Source organism: Neovison vison, chromosome 4 (genome assembly GCF_020171115.1).
Source record: "Neovison vison isolate M4711 chromosome 4, ASM_NN_V1, whole genome shotgun sequence".
Classification (NCBI taxonomy): Eukaryota; Metazoa; Chordata; class Mammalia; order Carnivora; family Mustelidae; genus Neogale; species Neogale vison.
This window is the reverse complement of record NC_058094.1, coordinates 28,630,024-28,647,728: the sequence shown is the minus strand read 5'-3', so window position 1 is coordinate 28,647,728 and position 17,705 is coordinate 28,630,024. Positions and strand designations below refer to the sequence as shown.

Sequence of the window (17,705 nt, the reverse complement as noted above, 5' to 3'; positions counted from 1 at the left end):
GGAAGTCATGTGAGCTCTTAATTTTCTTTTTTGTCCCAAATTATGAACTAAATAAAGTAAAAATGCCTTTCAGATTAGCAGTCATAGGAATGAGGGAATTATATAGATAAATTAATTCTTTTCTTTGAAAATATTGCAGGGACATATTGACAAGTCAATTTGTTATATTTTCAATTATTTTTTCACTTTCAAAGTTTTAAATCTATCATTTGCTGGGACATCACTAAAATTAATATATTGAAATCTGTTATTTTTCTTGAGATTTGTACATATAATAAAATTATTTTCTAAATTTGTCATCAACTTTTTTTAAAGCATAAAGTTCAAATGAAATATGAGTTTGTTGAGGTACAGAGGTAATTTGTTTCAAACATTGTCACTACTTAGTCTTTAAGTTCCAGCATTAGATCTTAAACATTTCTTATAATTTCTTATAATTTTCACATTATCACTTTTTAACATGATAAAGCAATCTTTTTACAGATAATTTGTTTTAATTTAATTGAGATATTACTGTCACCATCAACTAAGAGACTGTCATACTACCAATAACCTTTCAAAAAATGCACAGAAAGTTCGTAACAAAAACTTCTTTGGAATATATGATTTTACCACTAGCAGGGAAAAATTGCTTCTCCTTGTTCACAAATCACTGTAAATTATGGTAATACAAAATTAAATTGTAAAATCTTAATATGCCAGTTATAATAACAGACAAAATCAGACATCACAAAATCAAGAAATAAAATTAAGTCATCATTTTCTAGCCCATGCGTGGGTGTTTCCAGTGGGTGCGTTCTGCCCGTGTCCCTTCCCCACTGTAACAATCTGGTGCAGTGCTTTTTTGAGATGTGTCTAGTTCTTCCTCGGGATTCAGGAGATGTGCTTTAATATATTCTATACTGTGTTGTTTTATATTCCATCCCTTCCCATTCTGCTCTCTTCCATTCTATCTCCATTCCATTCTAGTCCAAGCCCTTCATTAAAAAAATAGTGGTCCCAAATCCATTCATTTCATCATCCATTCACTGTTTTTGATTTGCAGTTAAAAAAAATAAAACATTCTGTATGATAAAATAATAAACCTTGTTCCTAAATCTAAGAGTCATGTAATTACTTCTAATAGAGATGTGGTTTTGGTATTAAAATTATAACACAGAGAAATATGACACAAGTAACAAAAATGGCTATAATATTTGTTTTAAGAAAATTACTTTTATTTGACCCCAAGATGTGTGTTTTCTTTCATAACACATTTTTTGATCCACAAATCTACCAGTCTTTGAAATTTGAAAGAGGGAAGACAAAGACTATTATATTGTTCTTGCCAATTCTGATAGGGATTGGACAAATTGTATCACAATACTTTTTTGTTTCTAGATAATAAATTTTCCTGTTCATGTAAGGATCAGGTAACTAGTACCTCCCTCTGCATATATGCAATGTCCTTAAAAGACATCCTTAAAAGGATGTCATAGGGATTAAATGAAAAACTCTTGTTCCAGGATGCCTGAGTGGCTCATCCCGTTAAGTGTCGGCCTTCGGCTCAGGTCAAGATCTCAAAGTGCTGGAATTGAGCCCCACTTTGGGCTCCCTGTTCAGTGGGGAGCCTGCTTCTTTCTCTCCCTTTACTGTCCCCCCTCCCTTCATACTTTCTTACTCTGCTCTCTGCGCTCTCTCACTCAAATAAATAAATAAATAAATAAGAACAACTCTTGTTCTGTGCTCTGAAAAACAGTTCTAGAAAATAATTGTTGGAAATGGATGAGAAAGATCATTTTGCTACTTGACCTATCAAGTATATTTGCAAAAATTTCTCTGAAGATTTATTTTTAAGATAGTAAGATGAATGCCAAGTGGTGAGATAGGAGCTCTGTGTCCATGCATTGAGGATATGGAATCAAACAAATTGGTTTGTTTCAGTTAACACATTTTATTAGTCTGTGTGAAAAATGTACAGGCTATATAACTAAAAAGAGAGAGTAGAAGAGAACTAATAATCTGTCAAACAACCAGTGATAATACATTTATGAAAATTAATGTAATACAATATATAATAGAATAATAGAATATTAAATATTCTTTCTTTAACGTTAAAAAAGAAATTGCCCACCATTTTGCCTTGTGGTTTTTGCAGAGAGTAGTTCTTTTCTTTTCTCTGAATTCTTAAAGATAATTAGCTCATGTAAGGAAAGAAGCTATAAGTACAGCTAAAGGTAGAAGAATGGTTTTATTTTTATATTTTCATTCATTTATTCTTTCTTTCTTTTCCTGATGACTTGTGGTCAAGGTGGTACTACTGTATATGAAGTGCTTTTGCTTGTTTGTTTTTTGTTTTCTTTTTTAACTTTGGGAGCAAGGCTTGTTGAAATGAATTTCCTACAAAGTATAGTTTCCATAGCAACTGTAACTGTCTTTTATTTTCACGTGTACCATTTAGAATTAGTTGACAATAATAATTATAGACTACTTTAAGATAAAACATTGGCTGTACAGCAAAGACATGTATAAAGACATGGTTTCAGGAAAATTGTCCTGGTTTGCAGAAACTGAAATTACTTTTGAAGGAGGATTGGGTTTTCTTACTTAGATAGATGATTGAAATTCTATCTACATACCCATTGTGAAGTATCAAGGTGATTATTGTTACATGTCCAAATATACCCATAATTTCAAAATCTCACTTATTACCCTAAATTTTTATTTCTCTCCCTCCCTCTGTCTTTCTGTGTGTGTGTGTGTGTGTGTGTGTGCGTGCGTGCACATGCACCAAACTTGTCAAAACTTCTTTTGTTCAATTATTATTTCTTTGGAAATAATTTGAGTACTGAACAATAGAATAATGTAGAAAATCCATGTATCACCATTATTTTCTTTTAATTATAAAACTCCTTAAACGATAGACCTTCTACAGAAGGCATAGTAAGTGGCATATAATTGGAAGAAATGTCATTCAACTTAGAACGTGAAAAGGAAATCCAAAAGTTAACCCATTTTCCCTGTTACTTCACATTTAGTTGCTTCATGTTGTTGAAAGCGAAATGTATTTATCTACATCAATGGTTTTGCATAAGTATTTTGCATAAGTTAATATAGAAACATGAAAGTAAAGTATGATACTATTAAAATAGTATCATACTGAGTGTGATGGTCAGAAACAAATAAAACAGGATTTAAATAATTTTGAAAATTTCCCCTAAAATATCACTTTATTAGTGCTATTTCTTTGTTCAAGAATAAAAGTAAGTAGCACAGCAATAAAAGTTCTGTGCAGCGTAACTAGCTATAGTGCATGTCAGTACACATAATGATAAAAGCGTTTTGTCGGATATAAAATATTCCTCTGAGGTAGAGAAAAGCACAAGCAGATGAGATTTCTCTTTATAACTCTTAGGATGCGAGGGTCCAGCAGGGTAAATAATGTGCTGTGATGGGGCACTGTGGATAGTGGAGGAGGTGGAGGATGCCGACTAGCTGCTATTCTGAGACCAGCTGCAGCAGTGAAGGTTCTGGTCGCCCACCAACTCCTTTTTCTAAAATTTCCCTCAGAAGAAGAGTTGCATGGGATTCATGGAGGGACATGCATGGAGAAGTCGACCTGGGCAGTTGCAGGGCTTGACCTTGGTGGCCATAAAAACCCATGGCTCAGGTCTCCTGAATGGAACACGGTGGACTGACAGCCTGAGCTGTTGCCTTCTGACTGTGCGGCCCTTTCTAAAAGAGATGGGCTACTTTTGCTTACGACTTTCCATGGTTGGTTGACATTTTCTCAGAACTGGGCTATTATCAGAGACTTTTTTTTTTTTAACCCAAGCCGCCTCACTACCTCCTCTTCACAGGTGTCAGATTTGCATCATGGTCTGAAAGTTCTTTCCAACTTCTCTAGACTCCTTTCTATCCTTCACAGGCCTTCCCCCACCCCTGAGTAAATGTCTTAGATGTCATCAGTATTACAATAATCACCCGTTTTGGCATCTGCTTCTCAGAGGACTTGAATTAACACAGAGTTTGGAGAAAATATAAATAATTTGGAGAAAAATAAATAAGAAAATATAAATAATCAGGAGATATGTATTGAACATTCAGGTGTAGATACTGAACAGGCAGTAATGTACACAAATCTGAAGATGCAGGAATTGAGACGAGAGGGTTAGTCCGGAGGTAGAAATTTGGGAGTTGACTATCAGTGATATTTAAGCCATGAAACAGGATAAGCAATGTAAATAGAGAGGAGAAGAGGTCTGGGGATTAAGTGCTGATGGAACACCTCAACCAGAAAAGATGAGTGAGCAAGAGGTTGGCGGAAATCAAGAGAATGCAACAGGGAGGAAGTCAAGTGAAGAAGGTTCTTCAAGGAAGTCGATACTCTTGTAAAATGCTGCTGATGGATCAAGCAACATGAATTCTCAGAATGAATGATTGAATTTAGCAATGATGGGGAATTGCTGACCGTGAGAACAGTTTTAGGATATGTAGAGGAGAGAGGCTGATTTGAGTGGATCTTCAAGAAAGAATGAGGAAAAATTAGTGGATATAGAAATGGAGCGTCAAAGTTCTGTAAAGGAGTTTTGCCATAAAAGAGACCTGGAAGAGGGGTGTTTCCTAGGGGGTGACATAGAGTCTAGGAGTTATTAAAAATTCATTTGTTTGCTTTTGTTTTTGTTTTTAAGATGGGAAAAATTAATCATGCTTATATGTTGATAGAAATGATCCAGTAGCAAGGGGGAAAATTGATGGTGTAGTAGGAAGAGGGGCTAGGCTCTCTGAAGCCATGTCCTAAAGCTGGAGAGGAGGGAGAAGATGGACAGTTCAATCCACATGATAGGAGGAAAGGCAGAATGAACAGGCACAGGTGGAGGTAGGTGGATAAATGTGGGTGTCGGCCCCTGTGGAAAATTCGATTCTATTTTCTGAGTGAAAGTGCAATGAAAAGGAGGTGTTGGAGGTCTATATTTATCTAGAGAGTGAATACATTCAGGAATTGCAGTATGATTGCTTAGCAGCATTAAGAACCCATTTGGGGTTGTAGGCAAGAATGTAAAAATGAAAGCAGTCTGCATACATTGGTTTTTTTCTGTCCTCGTGATCAGCTTTGTGGGGGAGGCCCACGGAGGCACGAGATCGGATCTAATTAGGATTTGAGTCTTACTGATTCCACACCAGGAAGAGCGCGGCAAGGGGAGTTGAGGGGATAAGCAAGGGAGTAATTCTAACAGAAGGCAAGTGAGGATGTTTCCCAGTAACCCTAAAGAGATGCCGCATAAGCAATTGCCAGTGGGGTTTATGAGTAAAACCCTCCTATGGGGCATTTTATTTCATGTATTAGCAAAGAGGTTTGGGAGTGGTACTTTGTGAAGTACTTTGTGAAGGAAAATCACCAAGGGAAGCCCTAAAACACGTCATTTGTAACCGGTATCTTGGACCTGAACTGAAGGACTGATAAGACAGAGACATTAATGGTTAATATTTCAAAAGAGCAGATTTTTCATGTTAACAAAATGTTTCAGCGGAAATGTTCGTCAAAGCATTAATCTTACCCAATGATAATCTGTTGCTCCGATAACTTGGACCAGCATGTATATTTTCTGCGAAAGCTTAGTCAAAGATTTTAATCAGAGTAAGAATTCCACGTTGAAACACAGCACTGAGATTTCTACCTCAGTTTACTTCTTTATGCGCCTAATACATTATATTTAGCACTAATTTGCATTAAATGATAGATGCAATAATTCCTTGTATATAAAAGAAAAGAACCTAGTAACACATGCTCATCTTGCCACACTTCTGCTAGAGACACCATAGTGACTTCTTAAAATTGCTCTTTTAAATGTGCAGGCATTACCTCTGTGCACGCAAATGTTTTTAATTAGTGTTCTCTAAAAAGCTTAAAGAAAGCCAATAATTCCATTATTTATATTTCCAAATTAAATACATTGTTTTGTAGCAATAATTCCTACATTTGTGAAAAAATATTAAATGTTTTTCAAATGACAGGATATAAAATTAACAGTTATTTCATGTTATTTCAATTAAATTTGGCTTGCTTATATGTACATTGCTGAATAAGTACGCTGATACTTTCTCTAAGAGCGAAGTTGACTAAGCAATGGTATTTAAAATTTTCTTTTGAAATGTCCACATCTTGACAAAATATATACTGCTAACATATCACATTTACGAAGTACGTGTTAAGAATCTTTGATGGTAGAAAAAATGTATCTCTAGGGAATACATACAGTTTTTTCATTTTTCTAGCTATAATTATTCTACAGATATTTTTCTTGTCTAATAATGGCTGTAAAGCATGGCAATAGCTCTTCCTTATAAGCACCATTCCACCTCCGAGAATAAGCTGAAATTTTTCTTAAGGCAACTTCTCTATCCACAAGAAATTGGCTTGCCTGGCTATGAAATGAATCCCTATCCACAGGCAGTGTGGGAATAATGAAATCTATAATATGACTTTCAGGAGTATCTTTTTTGGGGTCCAGCAGATTGGGGTTCATTCCGGACTCTGTCACCAGTATGTGGAGTGTGTGAATTTAGGCAGGTTATTTTACCTTCTTATATCTCAGTCTACCATCTGTGTTCGCCTCAATCCCTCAGATAGAATATTAAATATAAGAGAATAGGACTTAGTCTGGTTTAAGAATCTCCAGTGCCCAGCCCACAGATGGGTCCTAAATAAATATTTGTTGAATGAATAAATATAATAAACTAATACTTATAATAGTATAATAATAATTGTTTAATAGGGATATTTTGGGATTAATGATATCATACACAATGAGTATAGAACACAGACCTGGATCAGAGCAACTATTCTTAATGGGGAGAGTTCTAGAGAAGCCACAGAAAGTTTGGCTTCTATACCTAACTTCTGTTTCATCTTTAGACTATGGATGGAATTTATACTAGAATTAGTGGCCCTATGCTATACTCCAGCACCTGTGAATTGTGTAAGAGGGAAAATATTTATTTTATTACCATTCATAACTCCTAAATCTTTCATAATATTTGGGAGAAGTGGAAATAAGCCAAGTGGATTAAAATGTTTTAGCATACAATCTGAAACTCATGACATCACTGAAAATGTTTTCAGAGCTTAAGCATGCATACCAGAAAACCGGAGGTAGTATATATGATATTTTATTGATTTAAGATGCATATTTAAAATTTTTACATATCCAAAATCTGGATGCATTTTATAATCGATGGCCTCTTATAATTGAATGGCTTCTCTCCTCTTTCCTCCCTCCCTTCCCCTTCCTTCCTTCTCCCTCCCTTTCTTCCTTTTTTCCTTACCTCTTTTTTTGTGGTTCATAATACAATAGGGTGTTTTAAATAGACTTGGTGAGCTATGGTGTAGCCATATATTAAAGCAGTATTTCTCAATGTGTATTTCTTAGCACCATCTAACCCTGGCAAAGAGCCTCCAAGGCATTTTTTCCTCTAATTTTCCACCCCACGAGATTTTAACACCATAGATATACTCTATGTATCTGTTCGTGTACTGCATGTATATATCTGTTTTATGAATAAAGGGACTGATATTTTTGCCCCCAAGAACCAATTTCATCCCCTTGGAGGCACTATTAAACACACTGAAAATGCAGGTATTAGTTTTTAAAATCTCCTCCACTAGACTATTGGGAATCATAAACTAATTCTTAGGTGTAGAACTTTGGGTTTTAATCATATAACAGAATGTCCATGAATTTTATCATTATCACGGATGCAGTCTGAACATTTGCTGCCTGCCCCAGCACTCAGAGAGCTATGATTATTTTTTGTTAAAAAATAAAACATCTTCCAGTTCAACCGGTGGTATCATTCAACATATCATTCTCATTTTATGAAATAAGACTATGTAATAATTTCAGTATCTATATTTAGGATGTTCACTACTTCACATTTTTATATTTGTGATTTTAAAGACAATTTGAACACCACATCAATAAAGAGATTTTTGAAGACCCTCTGCTTTCCCAGGGATGCGGAAGACGCCTGACGTAGGCTACAGGAATGCAATCAGTGGGGAGGATGAGAAGGCACAGTTCTCGAAGTCTCTATACAGCGTCTTCTGCTGTGGGCTAAGCAGTTTGGGGGTTCCCACTTCAGATGGTAACAATGGGAATCAGAACTTAGTCCCTCTGTGAACAGGGGTTTGTACCAGAGAGAAGACAGGGTCACCATCTATGGCCGTCAAATGGGGATTTTTGCTTGCAAAGAGAATTGTTGTATTTAACAGCTTTAACTGATAGAGAAAGGACTGATTTATTTACTTGGAGAAGGTCTTTAAATAGCCAAGTCGTTCAGGATGTTCCTAAATATTCACTTATTTTTGCTCTGGGCTACGCAGCTTAACTCCCATTCTCTTTAAATTAGTGATGCAAAGAACTTCTAAAATCAGTGATACGTAAAGCTTTAAACTTTGTGGTTTGTATTACACCCTTAATTTCTAGTTGACGATTCAAACATTTGGCCTCCTTGTATTGGGTTGTGTTAAATGACCAGTGGTGAGACTCAGTGTGCACTTGGTTTGGGGGGCATGAACTATTCTAGCAGACCAAGCAATGTATCAGTAAAAACTAACACGGGTGATACTCAAAAGAGACTCTTCAACAGTACACAGACATCCATGTCAAGACTTTATCAGTTGGGTGTAGTTGTACACAAGCTTTTGTACATAAATGGAAAGTGAATTCAAAACCAGAAATCATCGCCCCCACTGCTCCTAGTACTTGCCCTTTCTCTGCCTTTTAACCGAAGCATCTCCATGATGCTCCGGGCATAGACATCCCTCAAGTTAACGCTGATATAGGAATCGGTGGCTATATTCTTGGTGAGTTTCTTCAGAGCTTCCCGCTGTCTGACGGCTGCTTCCTTCAGCTTTAAGGTGAAGTAGCAAGCGGAGAAGCGGTCGTTAATAATGGCGATAGGCAAGGCCAAGACAAGGATTCCTGATAATATACACATGAAGGCCACGATTTTGCCCGTGGTGGTGTCTGGTCTAATGTCCCCGTAGCCCACGGTGGTCATGGATGTTGTAGCCCACCACCATGCACAAGGGACACTTGTGAAGGTTGTGTCAGGAATGCTTTGCTCAGCAAAATATTCCACAGTTGAAAATATAGAAATTCCCACAGACAGAAATAGGAGCAGTAGGCCGACTTCTTCGTAACACTGGGTGATTGTCATCCCAAGGGAGCGTAATCCTGGAATAGAACAACTGTCGTCAGTCACTGGCGCCCCTTCCTCCCCTCGCCACCTTCCATTTCCCTTTCTTCCCCTCTCCTGCCCGGATCTCCGCCCACAAACATGCATTTCACATCTAACATGTCTCCAGCATTGGGCAGTGTTCTGGGGATACCGAGATGATACACCATAATCTTTTCCTTCGGGGAGCTCATAGTCTCATTGGTGGGGCCCGATTGCAAAGGATAGAAAGAAATCTAGTTTGATTCATTCATCTACTTATACATTTACTAAACACCTACTATGGAAACACCCACAAAAGGTGACAGATGAGGTTACAAGGCAGGCAGGGGATGATGGCAGGAATGACATTTTAGTCCACTGCCACGTGGCACGTGGAGGGCTCACTTGGCCAGGCCTGCTTTTCCGTGCATCACTTTGGCACACAGTTTAATGCTGTGTCCTTACATTTTATGTGTCTGCTTTATTCACCCTCCTAACGAAGCTGAACATAATCAGGGCATTGCTGTCTGAGAGCCAGAAGCAGTAAAGAGTGTCCACCAGGAGAAGGAAGTGAACCGGCAGGAACAAGTTAGGCTTCAGTGACCGCACTGACATGAGACCACGTTCACCGTCCACAGGGCATCTTAAAGGCTTATCAGGAGGGATTCCTGAACTCCTGAGACATGCACTGAAATTCACACCCATAGTACCAAAGCTATAGGGAAGCATTTCCCTGGAGTACATAGGATTTCTGCTTTTCTGTAAGGAGATAGATCTGAATACAGATTATTCTTTCACTGCGAAAAGGTATGGGGGTCTGAAGCTACTAGGAAATTCACTCACTATGAGGCACTGCTGCGTTCCCTACTCCTATGTGATACCCAAGAGAGTCCAATCCCATCTCCAGAGAAACTCAGCCCTAAGGAGAGTCAGATGAGCTCATCATGGGACTAGAGTTTGAAAATGGCATCTCCCCCGGCATCAGATTTCACAAACACTGCTAAAAATTTTGAAGTCATATCAGCCTGAAGGTCAGGCTGTCTCTGAAGGTCAGAGTAATACCTTTTAGAATCATTTTAATTTTTATTCACTAGCGAGTATTTGAAATTGCATTAAAATTCCATTTGTGCTCTCATTATTTTTAAATTTTGCTCTTAAAACTTTAAGATATTCTTAAATTATTTACCAGCTATTTTTAAAGATTAAGGAACATTAATTTTGACATTTAACTTCAAAAGATTTTTTTTTTTTTTTTTAGAATATCTTTTAGGAAACTGGCCTTGATGTGTCTACATTGAATTGCATTTCTGAAATATATTGACAGCATGAGAAAAAGCAGTCTTTAGTAGACTGTTTTCATTTCAAGATGAAATGTTCTAAATAATTTTGTAAAGAAACACAAAGTGGTTGGAATTTCTGTATGCTACACCTATTAACTCAGATAATACTCAAAAAACAATATGAGATTGATGCAATTATTATGCCATTTTCCTGATGAGGAGACTGAGACAGAGAGAAGTGGCATGTCTAGTCCAAAGCTACACAGCCAGGATTTACACTTTAGCTCTCTGGCCCACCATTGTCCTGTTATTCTAGAATACCTCTCAACTTGTGTTTATAGTTAATACATAGGGAAATATGTCATCAATGTCTATATATTGCTAAATGTGATGCACAACATAAAATTGTCAAATATTTATGTAAGCGTTCATATCCTTTCAATAAATTAAGGCTTTATTAATACTTTGTACTGCTTTGGAACTAAAAAAAAAAACTTTGAAGAGGTGACATGGTGTAAATTACTATTATTTTCTTTTGGGAAAAAATGTAGTCTTCACTGGGTGTTTTTAAATCGAATCTTGTAAGGAGTTTATAAATACTAGGAGAAAGCATCCTATTATGTGTGTCAGAAAACAAAGAGTGGTACTTCTAAAAGTTGTTGGAAACCCCATTATCAAATCCCTGCTCTGTGAGACTAGCTAGGAAAATACACTACCAAAATGATGTTAGGAGAAGTCCTAATTACCTCAGACATGTGGGGAAAAAACACATTTGAAGTTAAGTTCTCCCTATATGAATAGGGAGAGACAATGACCTCAACCTCGTTTAGGTGACCAGTCAGGCATATATTTAGGGAAATAAGGTGGTAATGGCACTTTCTAGCTAAATTACTTGTATTTTGTGTATTGCGTTAATATGTACCGTCTTAACACAGTATCCTCCTACTCCAGTTTTTTCTAAAGTGTAGTCCACCAAAATCCCTTGCGAGCCTGTTAAAATGTATGCTCTTCAACCCACCCCCAAATATTAAAATCTGTCTCTTCACAGATTGGGGCTCAGAATTTGCTTGTTAACAAGCTTTTCAAAGGGTTCTTATTTTCATTAAAATCTAACACAAGGGAACTCCAGAACATCCAACAGCCACTGAGAATTCTTGCCCTTAGGAACTCAAGAATCATCCTTAGTGGATTTGTGTGACCACCCCAGACCTTGACTCTAACTTTCATGCACAACTGAGTGTTGTGTGGGGATTTCTCTAGGGAGAGCGTTCATTAGATTTTCATTAGATTTTAAGGAATTCCTGTTACCATCTCTCTCATGTATCCAGGTTTACGGACAAGAAAATTCTCAGATACTAACTAAAGCATTAAAGCATTTAATCAGTGTCTTCAGCTTTCTTCCAAAGCAAATATATCCATTGTCTCTTCAAAAATTATGGGATGGCCACCAGTGCCTGGTCATCGCACTTTCCGCATGGCTGAAGAAAGCCCTACAAGGCTGACTTTATTTTTTGCCCAGGAATGTGTGGGGTAAGCCTTTCCTTGGACACAGAAGAGAAACTGGCTTATGTACCTATATATCATGAATAATTTATGCATCTCTTTATATGCTGTTTATGCATATTTTATCTAGAACCTTCTACAGGCAGAGTATCTTTAATTTTTGTACAACTTCTGAGCACTGGGTAAAAAAATCGAGGTTAACAAGCAGTCAAACTGTTTTTCACTTGTCTTATGGAGAGAAGGAGTGGGAGAGATATCTTCTCCTCTATACCTGATAACAACTTCAGGATTTTGCTTCCCAACACTTTTTTGGAGATCCTGGCTGGGTAAAGGATGGGAGTTGGTAATTCAGAGTATCAATTCACAGTCACTTCTCTTGGACTATGTAGTCAAGCACTAATGATTACAAACAATGGCAAATTAAAAAGCATCACTGAAATTTGAATACCTGTGGAATGTCTGCCCAGCTTTAGCATGCGGAGAGCCCTGAGCAGCCTCAACACCTGCACAATGCGTCCCACATTTTCCAGCTCCTGTGTCGTCTGGCTCCCACTCAGGCTCTCTACCAGAAGTGTGATGTAGAAGGGCAAGATGGCTAGGAGGTCTATGATGTTCGGCACCTTTCTCAGGAAGCGGCACCTGTCCCGCACGCACAGGAAGCGGAGGACAAACTCCCCGGTGAACCAGCTAATACACACGTACTCCAGGATTTCCAGCAGCTGCAGGTCCAGCCAGCTTAATTCAGCTGACATCAGGGCCATGTTGACGATGGACACCACCACAAAGATGATGGAGATGACCCCAAAGATTCGAGCAGCTGTGGAAGATCCAGGTTTCTCCAGGATGTTCCAGAGCTTCTGCCGGACAGTGGGACAAGGTCCTTGGGAGAAGTCCTGTTCACTCTCATGTTGACTTTCCTGGTCTTCTGTGTCCTTCTTAAAGTCTAACGTTTCACTCAGCTCCTTTCTTCTGAAGTATCTTTTAGAGAAAACAACTTGGTGATTAATCTAACTTTTCAAAAATATAGATGTTAAAAGAAAATTAAACTTAGCAGTGAGGTCATGCTTTTTATGTTAGTAAAATGCAGGAAATGTCCATTCATATTTTACCCAGGCTGTCTCCTTCCCACAGTACTTAAAATTTGTTCAGGATTATTATTTTTAAAATGACCCTTTCTTGGTGGAAGTTTATACAAGAGGATTTATATACAACAAATCTACTTTAATGCATTTTATTACCCATTTTTCTTGTAACAAGAACGTAAGTTTGCCATATGGAACTTTTGTGTGTGTAATGGAAACTTACATTACAACTTAGTTCATGAAGAACTAGCACCAATAGCAAGATAACAGCAAAGTCATCATCAAAGTCCCACAAACATTCCCAGTCAAGGAACCAATTTTTTATCTCCTGTATTTAAAGCAGTTCTCCCTCCAAGTTTAAAGTGACTGTTCTTCAAAAACAAATGATGTATTATACGTTGGCTAACTGAATATAAAAAAAAGTCAAAAAAGAATAAAGAAATAAAAAGAACATAGAGTTAGTGTTCTAGGTCTGATACATGATAAAGCTCCCTAGTGTTCTAGCTCTGATAAATGATAAATGATAAATGATAGAGACCTCCATCTCTATACATGCATCTTTTGGATTGCAGCTTTTCTGACTCATTTATTCCATCATCAAATATTTATTTCAGGCCTGACCTCCTTTACCTTCAAAACGAATCGGCACACGTTCATTCAAAAAAGGAAGAGGTTCCAAAAGTTCCAGTCCAAAGGTGGCTCTGACGCTTTCCAGACCTCATTGCCACCCCACCTTAAACAGCTCAGAAATGGCCTCAGGTACTCTGAGGCCTGGATCCAGAGAGGCTTGTGTGAAGCTCCTATCTTACCTCTGCCGCCCTCTCCCCCGCTGCGCCCGCCTCCCCGCCCAGCCACCGCGCGCCTCTCGGGTACCTGTCCCTGCAGCAGGAGTCGATGCTGAGCTCGTCGATGCCCCAGTACTGGATCTCCTGAAGGAAGGAGAGCGCGCACAGCTGCTCCATGACGTGCAGGCGGCCGGTGCGGTAGTAGTGCAAGACGTAGCGGAATGCTTGCGAGCTGCGGTCGAAGAAGTACTCGTTGTCCACGGGGTTGGCATCGTCGCAGAACTCCAGGGGGCTGGGCACGGCGGTCAGGGCCCCGGGGCGGCGGCACGAGGCCACCACCACCGCCAGCTTGCCAAGGCGCGTGTGCGGGAAGCAGGACAGCGCCTGCTGCGAGAGCACGAAGCGGCTGCCGCCCACGTTGACCGTGAAGCAGTCCCCGAGCGCCAGGGGCTCCCCTTCACCCTCGCTGCAGAAAACGCTGGAGTCCAGCGAGGTCAGGGAGCAGCTGTCCAGCGGCGAGTCCGGCGGCGCCCGCCCTCGGGGAGGCAGCTCCATCCCCGCCGCCGCTGTGTGAGGGCGCCACAAAGTTGGGGGGCGCGCCGGAAGCCTGGGTCCGGCGAGGGTGGTGGCACGGCCCCTGGTGGCAGCCGGGATTTCCCTGACTCCCGAGGGGGGTGCCTCCCGCCCGCGCACCCTTCCACTCTCCACCCCCTGTGCTCGTTCCGCCTGTGGCCGCTAGGGCGCGGCGAGTGCGCGATCGCGGCGCTCGGGGGCCTGGGCGCCGGGGCTGAAGGGTCGCGCCAGGCTGGGGGGAAGCTCAGACGCGGTCTAGGCGGGGACAGTCCCGGGGCACCCTGCCGGGCGCCGAAGCCCTTCCCGGACTCACGCCCCCCGCCCCCCCCCCACGCCCCGACCCCTACTAAGTTTATGCTGGAGATTCCCTGCCCGGGAGGTGTACGGATTCAATGCTCCTCTACCGAGGGGTGGTGCGGGCGGGGAGGGAGAGGTAGGAGGTCTGGGGGCGGGGGGGTGGATAGGATGACTCTGGGGGGAACGAACCGCGGCCAGGGGCGGGGGTGGTGGTAAGACTCACTCCAGCCCAGGAGACCAAGAGGAAAAGTTCAGAAAGCAGGGGAAGTGGTAGCCGGGTCTGAGTTCTCTCCAACTTGAGGCTCCGTATTCCTCCGTCGTCTTTTCCTGCGGCAGCTTCAGAGGCCTCCCCGGGAGCGGTCGCTGGGGGCGTGAGCACGTGGCGGAGGGTGCCCAGGGCGAGGGGGCCACATCATCTGCTCCCATTCATTCTCATTCAGGTCTGATTGTCACTCACGCTCTATTTTCTCCTCCCTCCCTCTGGTTTCGACCTCCTGGTTGAGGAATAAGGATAATTGGTTTTGACTTTTAACTGAAGTCCCAGTGAGTGACTAAGGACTAGGGATCACCGTTTGCCGCCGAGTATCGAGGCACTTTGCGCCCTTGGGTTTAGCCATTTCTTCCGGCCTAAGTTTCCCAGAAAGCAGGCGTTCTGGGCTTGTTCTCCGGCACAGAGCGGAGCTCTCCTTTTAGAAGGGAAGGCAAAAAGACAAGGAATAGAACAAGGCGTGGGCTGGGGCAGGAGTTTAAATAGTAACGCCGACACGGTAAAGGGAGCAGCCGAGCGCGGTGCCCAGGTGAGCCTAGAGGTGTGCCCACCGGGCCCCTTGGAGTCGCGCCCCGTCCAACCTGTTGGACACGGGGCGGGGGTGGGGAGGAGGGCAGGGTGACTCACCTTCCGCTCCCCGCACATCTGCGCGGCGCTCGGAGGCCGCGGCTGGTTAGGTGGCCTTGCTTAGATCTCCTGGTGTGCACGTGAGGTCTGACTCGACAGGTCCGGGAAGCCTGTGTTCCAGGCTGAGCTCGGCGCCGGCGCTGCGCTCGTTGCTCAGACTCGCCTCATCTCCACCGCCTCCGGCTCCGGCCCCTCGGCCGCCCCCGCCCGCACTAGCGAGCAGTTCGCGGTTTCCAGCACCAGCTGTGGGGAATGCTGTGAGCCGAGGGAGGTGAGACCGGAGGAGGAAAAGAAGCACTCGGTGACTCTGAATATTATATTCATCCTGAAGACACCTCAAGGATTGCTGTTTGGATTCCCGTTTGCCTGAGCTGTGTGTTCACACACGCTCAAGAACATAAATTTTCCATAAGTCTGCGAAACTCAGGATTAGGGTAGTTAGAGTAACTGCTTTGTGTGGCATGGTTCAGGGTTTTCTCAATATTTCCAGCAAGCATCTGGGAATCTTGCATTTTTCGAAAAGTCTTTGCGAGAAAGTGTGAAGCACACATCTTTTTCTTTTTGCAAGTAGTTTTAGAGACCATATATAAAGAGATGAGCAGGGAGCTTAGTACAGTGGGAAAAACTTTCATAAACTGAATCGAAACCAGGCTGTTTGGTTCTGGCTTGGCCGGATGCCTGTGGGACCTCCAGCTGTGATTTACTTCGTGGGCCTCAGTGCCTTCCTTAGCAAAATTTCATGTTTCAAAAAAAACACCCAAGGCTCACTTGGGGCTTATTTTATGTCAGGAAATTTTGTAGGCCTTTTTACTCATTCAGCTCCTTATTTAATCATAATAACAATACTAGGAGGTAGCAGCATACCCATTCTACAGAATAAGGATATTGAGGCAAAACAGAGAAATTAAGTGATTTATTTAGGGTCGTACAGCCCAAATTCAAACGCAGGACTACTTATCAAAGGCTGTAGTCATAAACACAATGCTTGGGACATCTCCTTTGTGTGTGACTTTCAAATAAAGCATGTTTGCTTTTATTTACTTTTTAATCTATTTTTGCACATTTCTAAAGGAGGGCAGGAGTTTAAGGATGTATTTTTCCTGATCTCTCAACAAATGTTTACTGAGCATCCCCCATGTACCAGACACTGTTCCAGGTGCTTCAGATGGATCCACGAAGAAGAACAGACAAGATCCTTGTCCTTATGGAAATGAAGTTTTTTTTCCTGTGAGGATGAAGAGCAACTTCAGCAAAAATTTAAAAAAAAAAAAAAAAAAAGAACAAACAAAAAACAACACCTGTATAGTATTTATAGGTTATGGTTCTTTTGGAAGGTTAACTTTTGCTTCTTTAATAGAAAATAGGGAGGAGTTAAAATTACCCTGGTAAATACTTCATCATTACATTTGGGTTCTTTATTAATTTATTTAGGGTAGCCAAGCTTCTCTTACACAGGAAGAAAACCCCCCAGCATCTCTGTTGTCAATTATTTGGCCCTTGAAAAGGGCAAAAGTCTACAGTTCCGTTAAGCCTTTTTCATACCTTCCTGTAAATAACGCGTCAAATGATTAACATTAAAGGCCTACCCTAGATTTACAGATGGTGGTGAAGAAGGAGGAACGCTTTGGGAGGAGAATGACAGCTCTCAATGAGAAGGGAAATCTTGGACAGGTAAGGAGGTTAGTTAACAAATGGTTAGTTAACAACTTGGATTAACAGCTCCAGTAACTTGGAGGTTAGTTAACAAATGGTGACTGAGTCTTGCAGGTCTCCTTCACTGCCACCAGGACCCTAGACTTAAGTTGTGGTTTGCGGTATCCTGTAGAAGGAATTGTAACAATAACCACCTTCTAAGTGGAAAGCCCAAGCTAAGCATCTGAATTCTTACAATGATCCCATGAAGTAATGTCTTGCTTAGTTACAGATCTCAGCTTGGAGGCTCACAGGCACTAAGGCACTTTTCCAGTTTCATAGTGAATATGTGAAGAACTATATGAAGGGATCAAAACTGGGATCTTTACAACTCCAGATTTCATCTCACCTGCTAAGAGCCTAAAATTTTCAACTGGGCTACAGTGGTGATTGAAAC

At 41.0% G+C, this 17,705-nt stretch overlaps 1 protein-coding gene across 2 annotated transcripts; it reads right to left on the bottom strand.

Moving 5' to 3' along the window:
• Positions 1-7,133: 7,133 nt before the first annotated feature.
• KCNV1 (potassium voltage-gated channel modifier subfamily V member 1) lies at positions 7,134-15,823 on the bottom strand. Of its 2 annotated transcripts, XM_044245072.1 has the most exons (5): positions 15,617-15,823; positions 14,945-15,215; positions 13,940-14,083; positions 12,433-12,962; positions 7,134-9,218 (listed from the first exon to the last, which is right to left on the bottom strand). In XM_044245072.1, the coding sequence occupies exons 2-5, from the start codon at positions 15,145-15,147 to the stop codon at positions 8,707-8,709; spliced, it is 1,389 nt and encodes a 462-aa protein (XP_044101007.1). In that variant the 5' UTR covers positions 15,148-15,215; positions 15,617-15,823; the 3' UTR covers positions 7,134-8,706. The 2 variants fall into 2 exon arrangements, with proteins under 2 accessions (XP_044101007.1, XP_044101006.1); XM_044245071.1 differs by lacking the exons at positions 14,945-15,215; positions 15,617-15,823 and having other exon boundaries at positions 13,940-14,417.
• Positions 15,824-17,705: the final 1,882 nt, after the last annotated feature.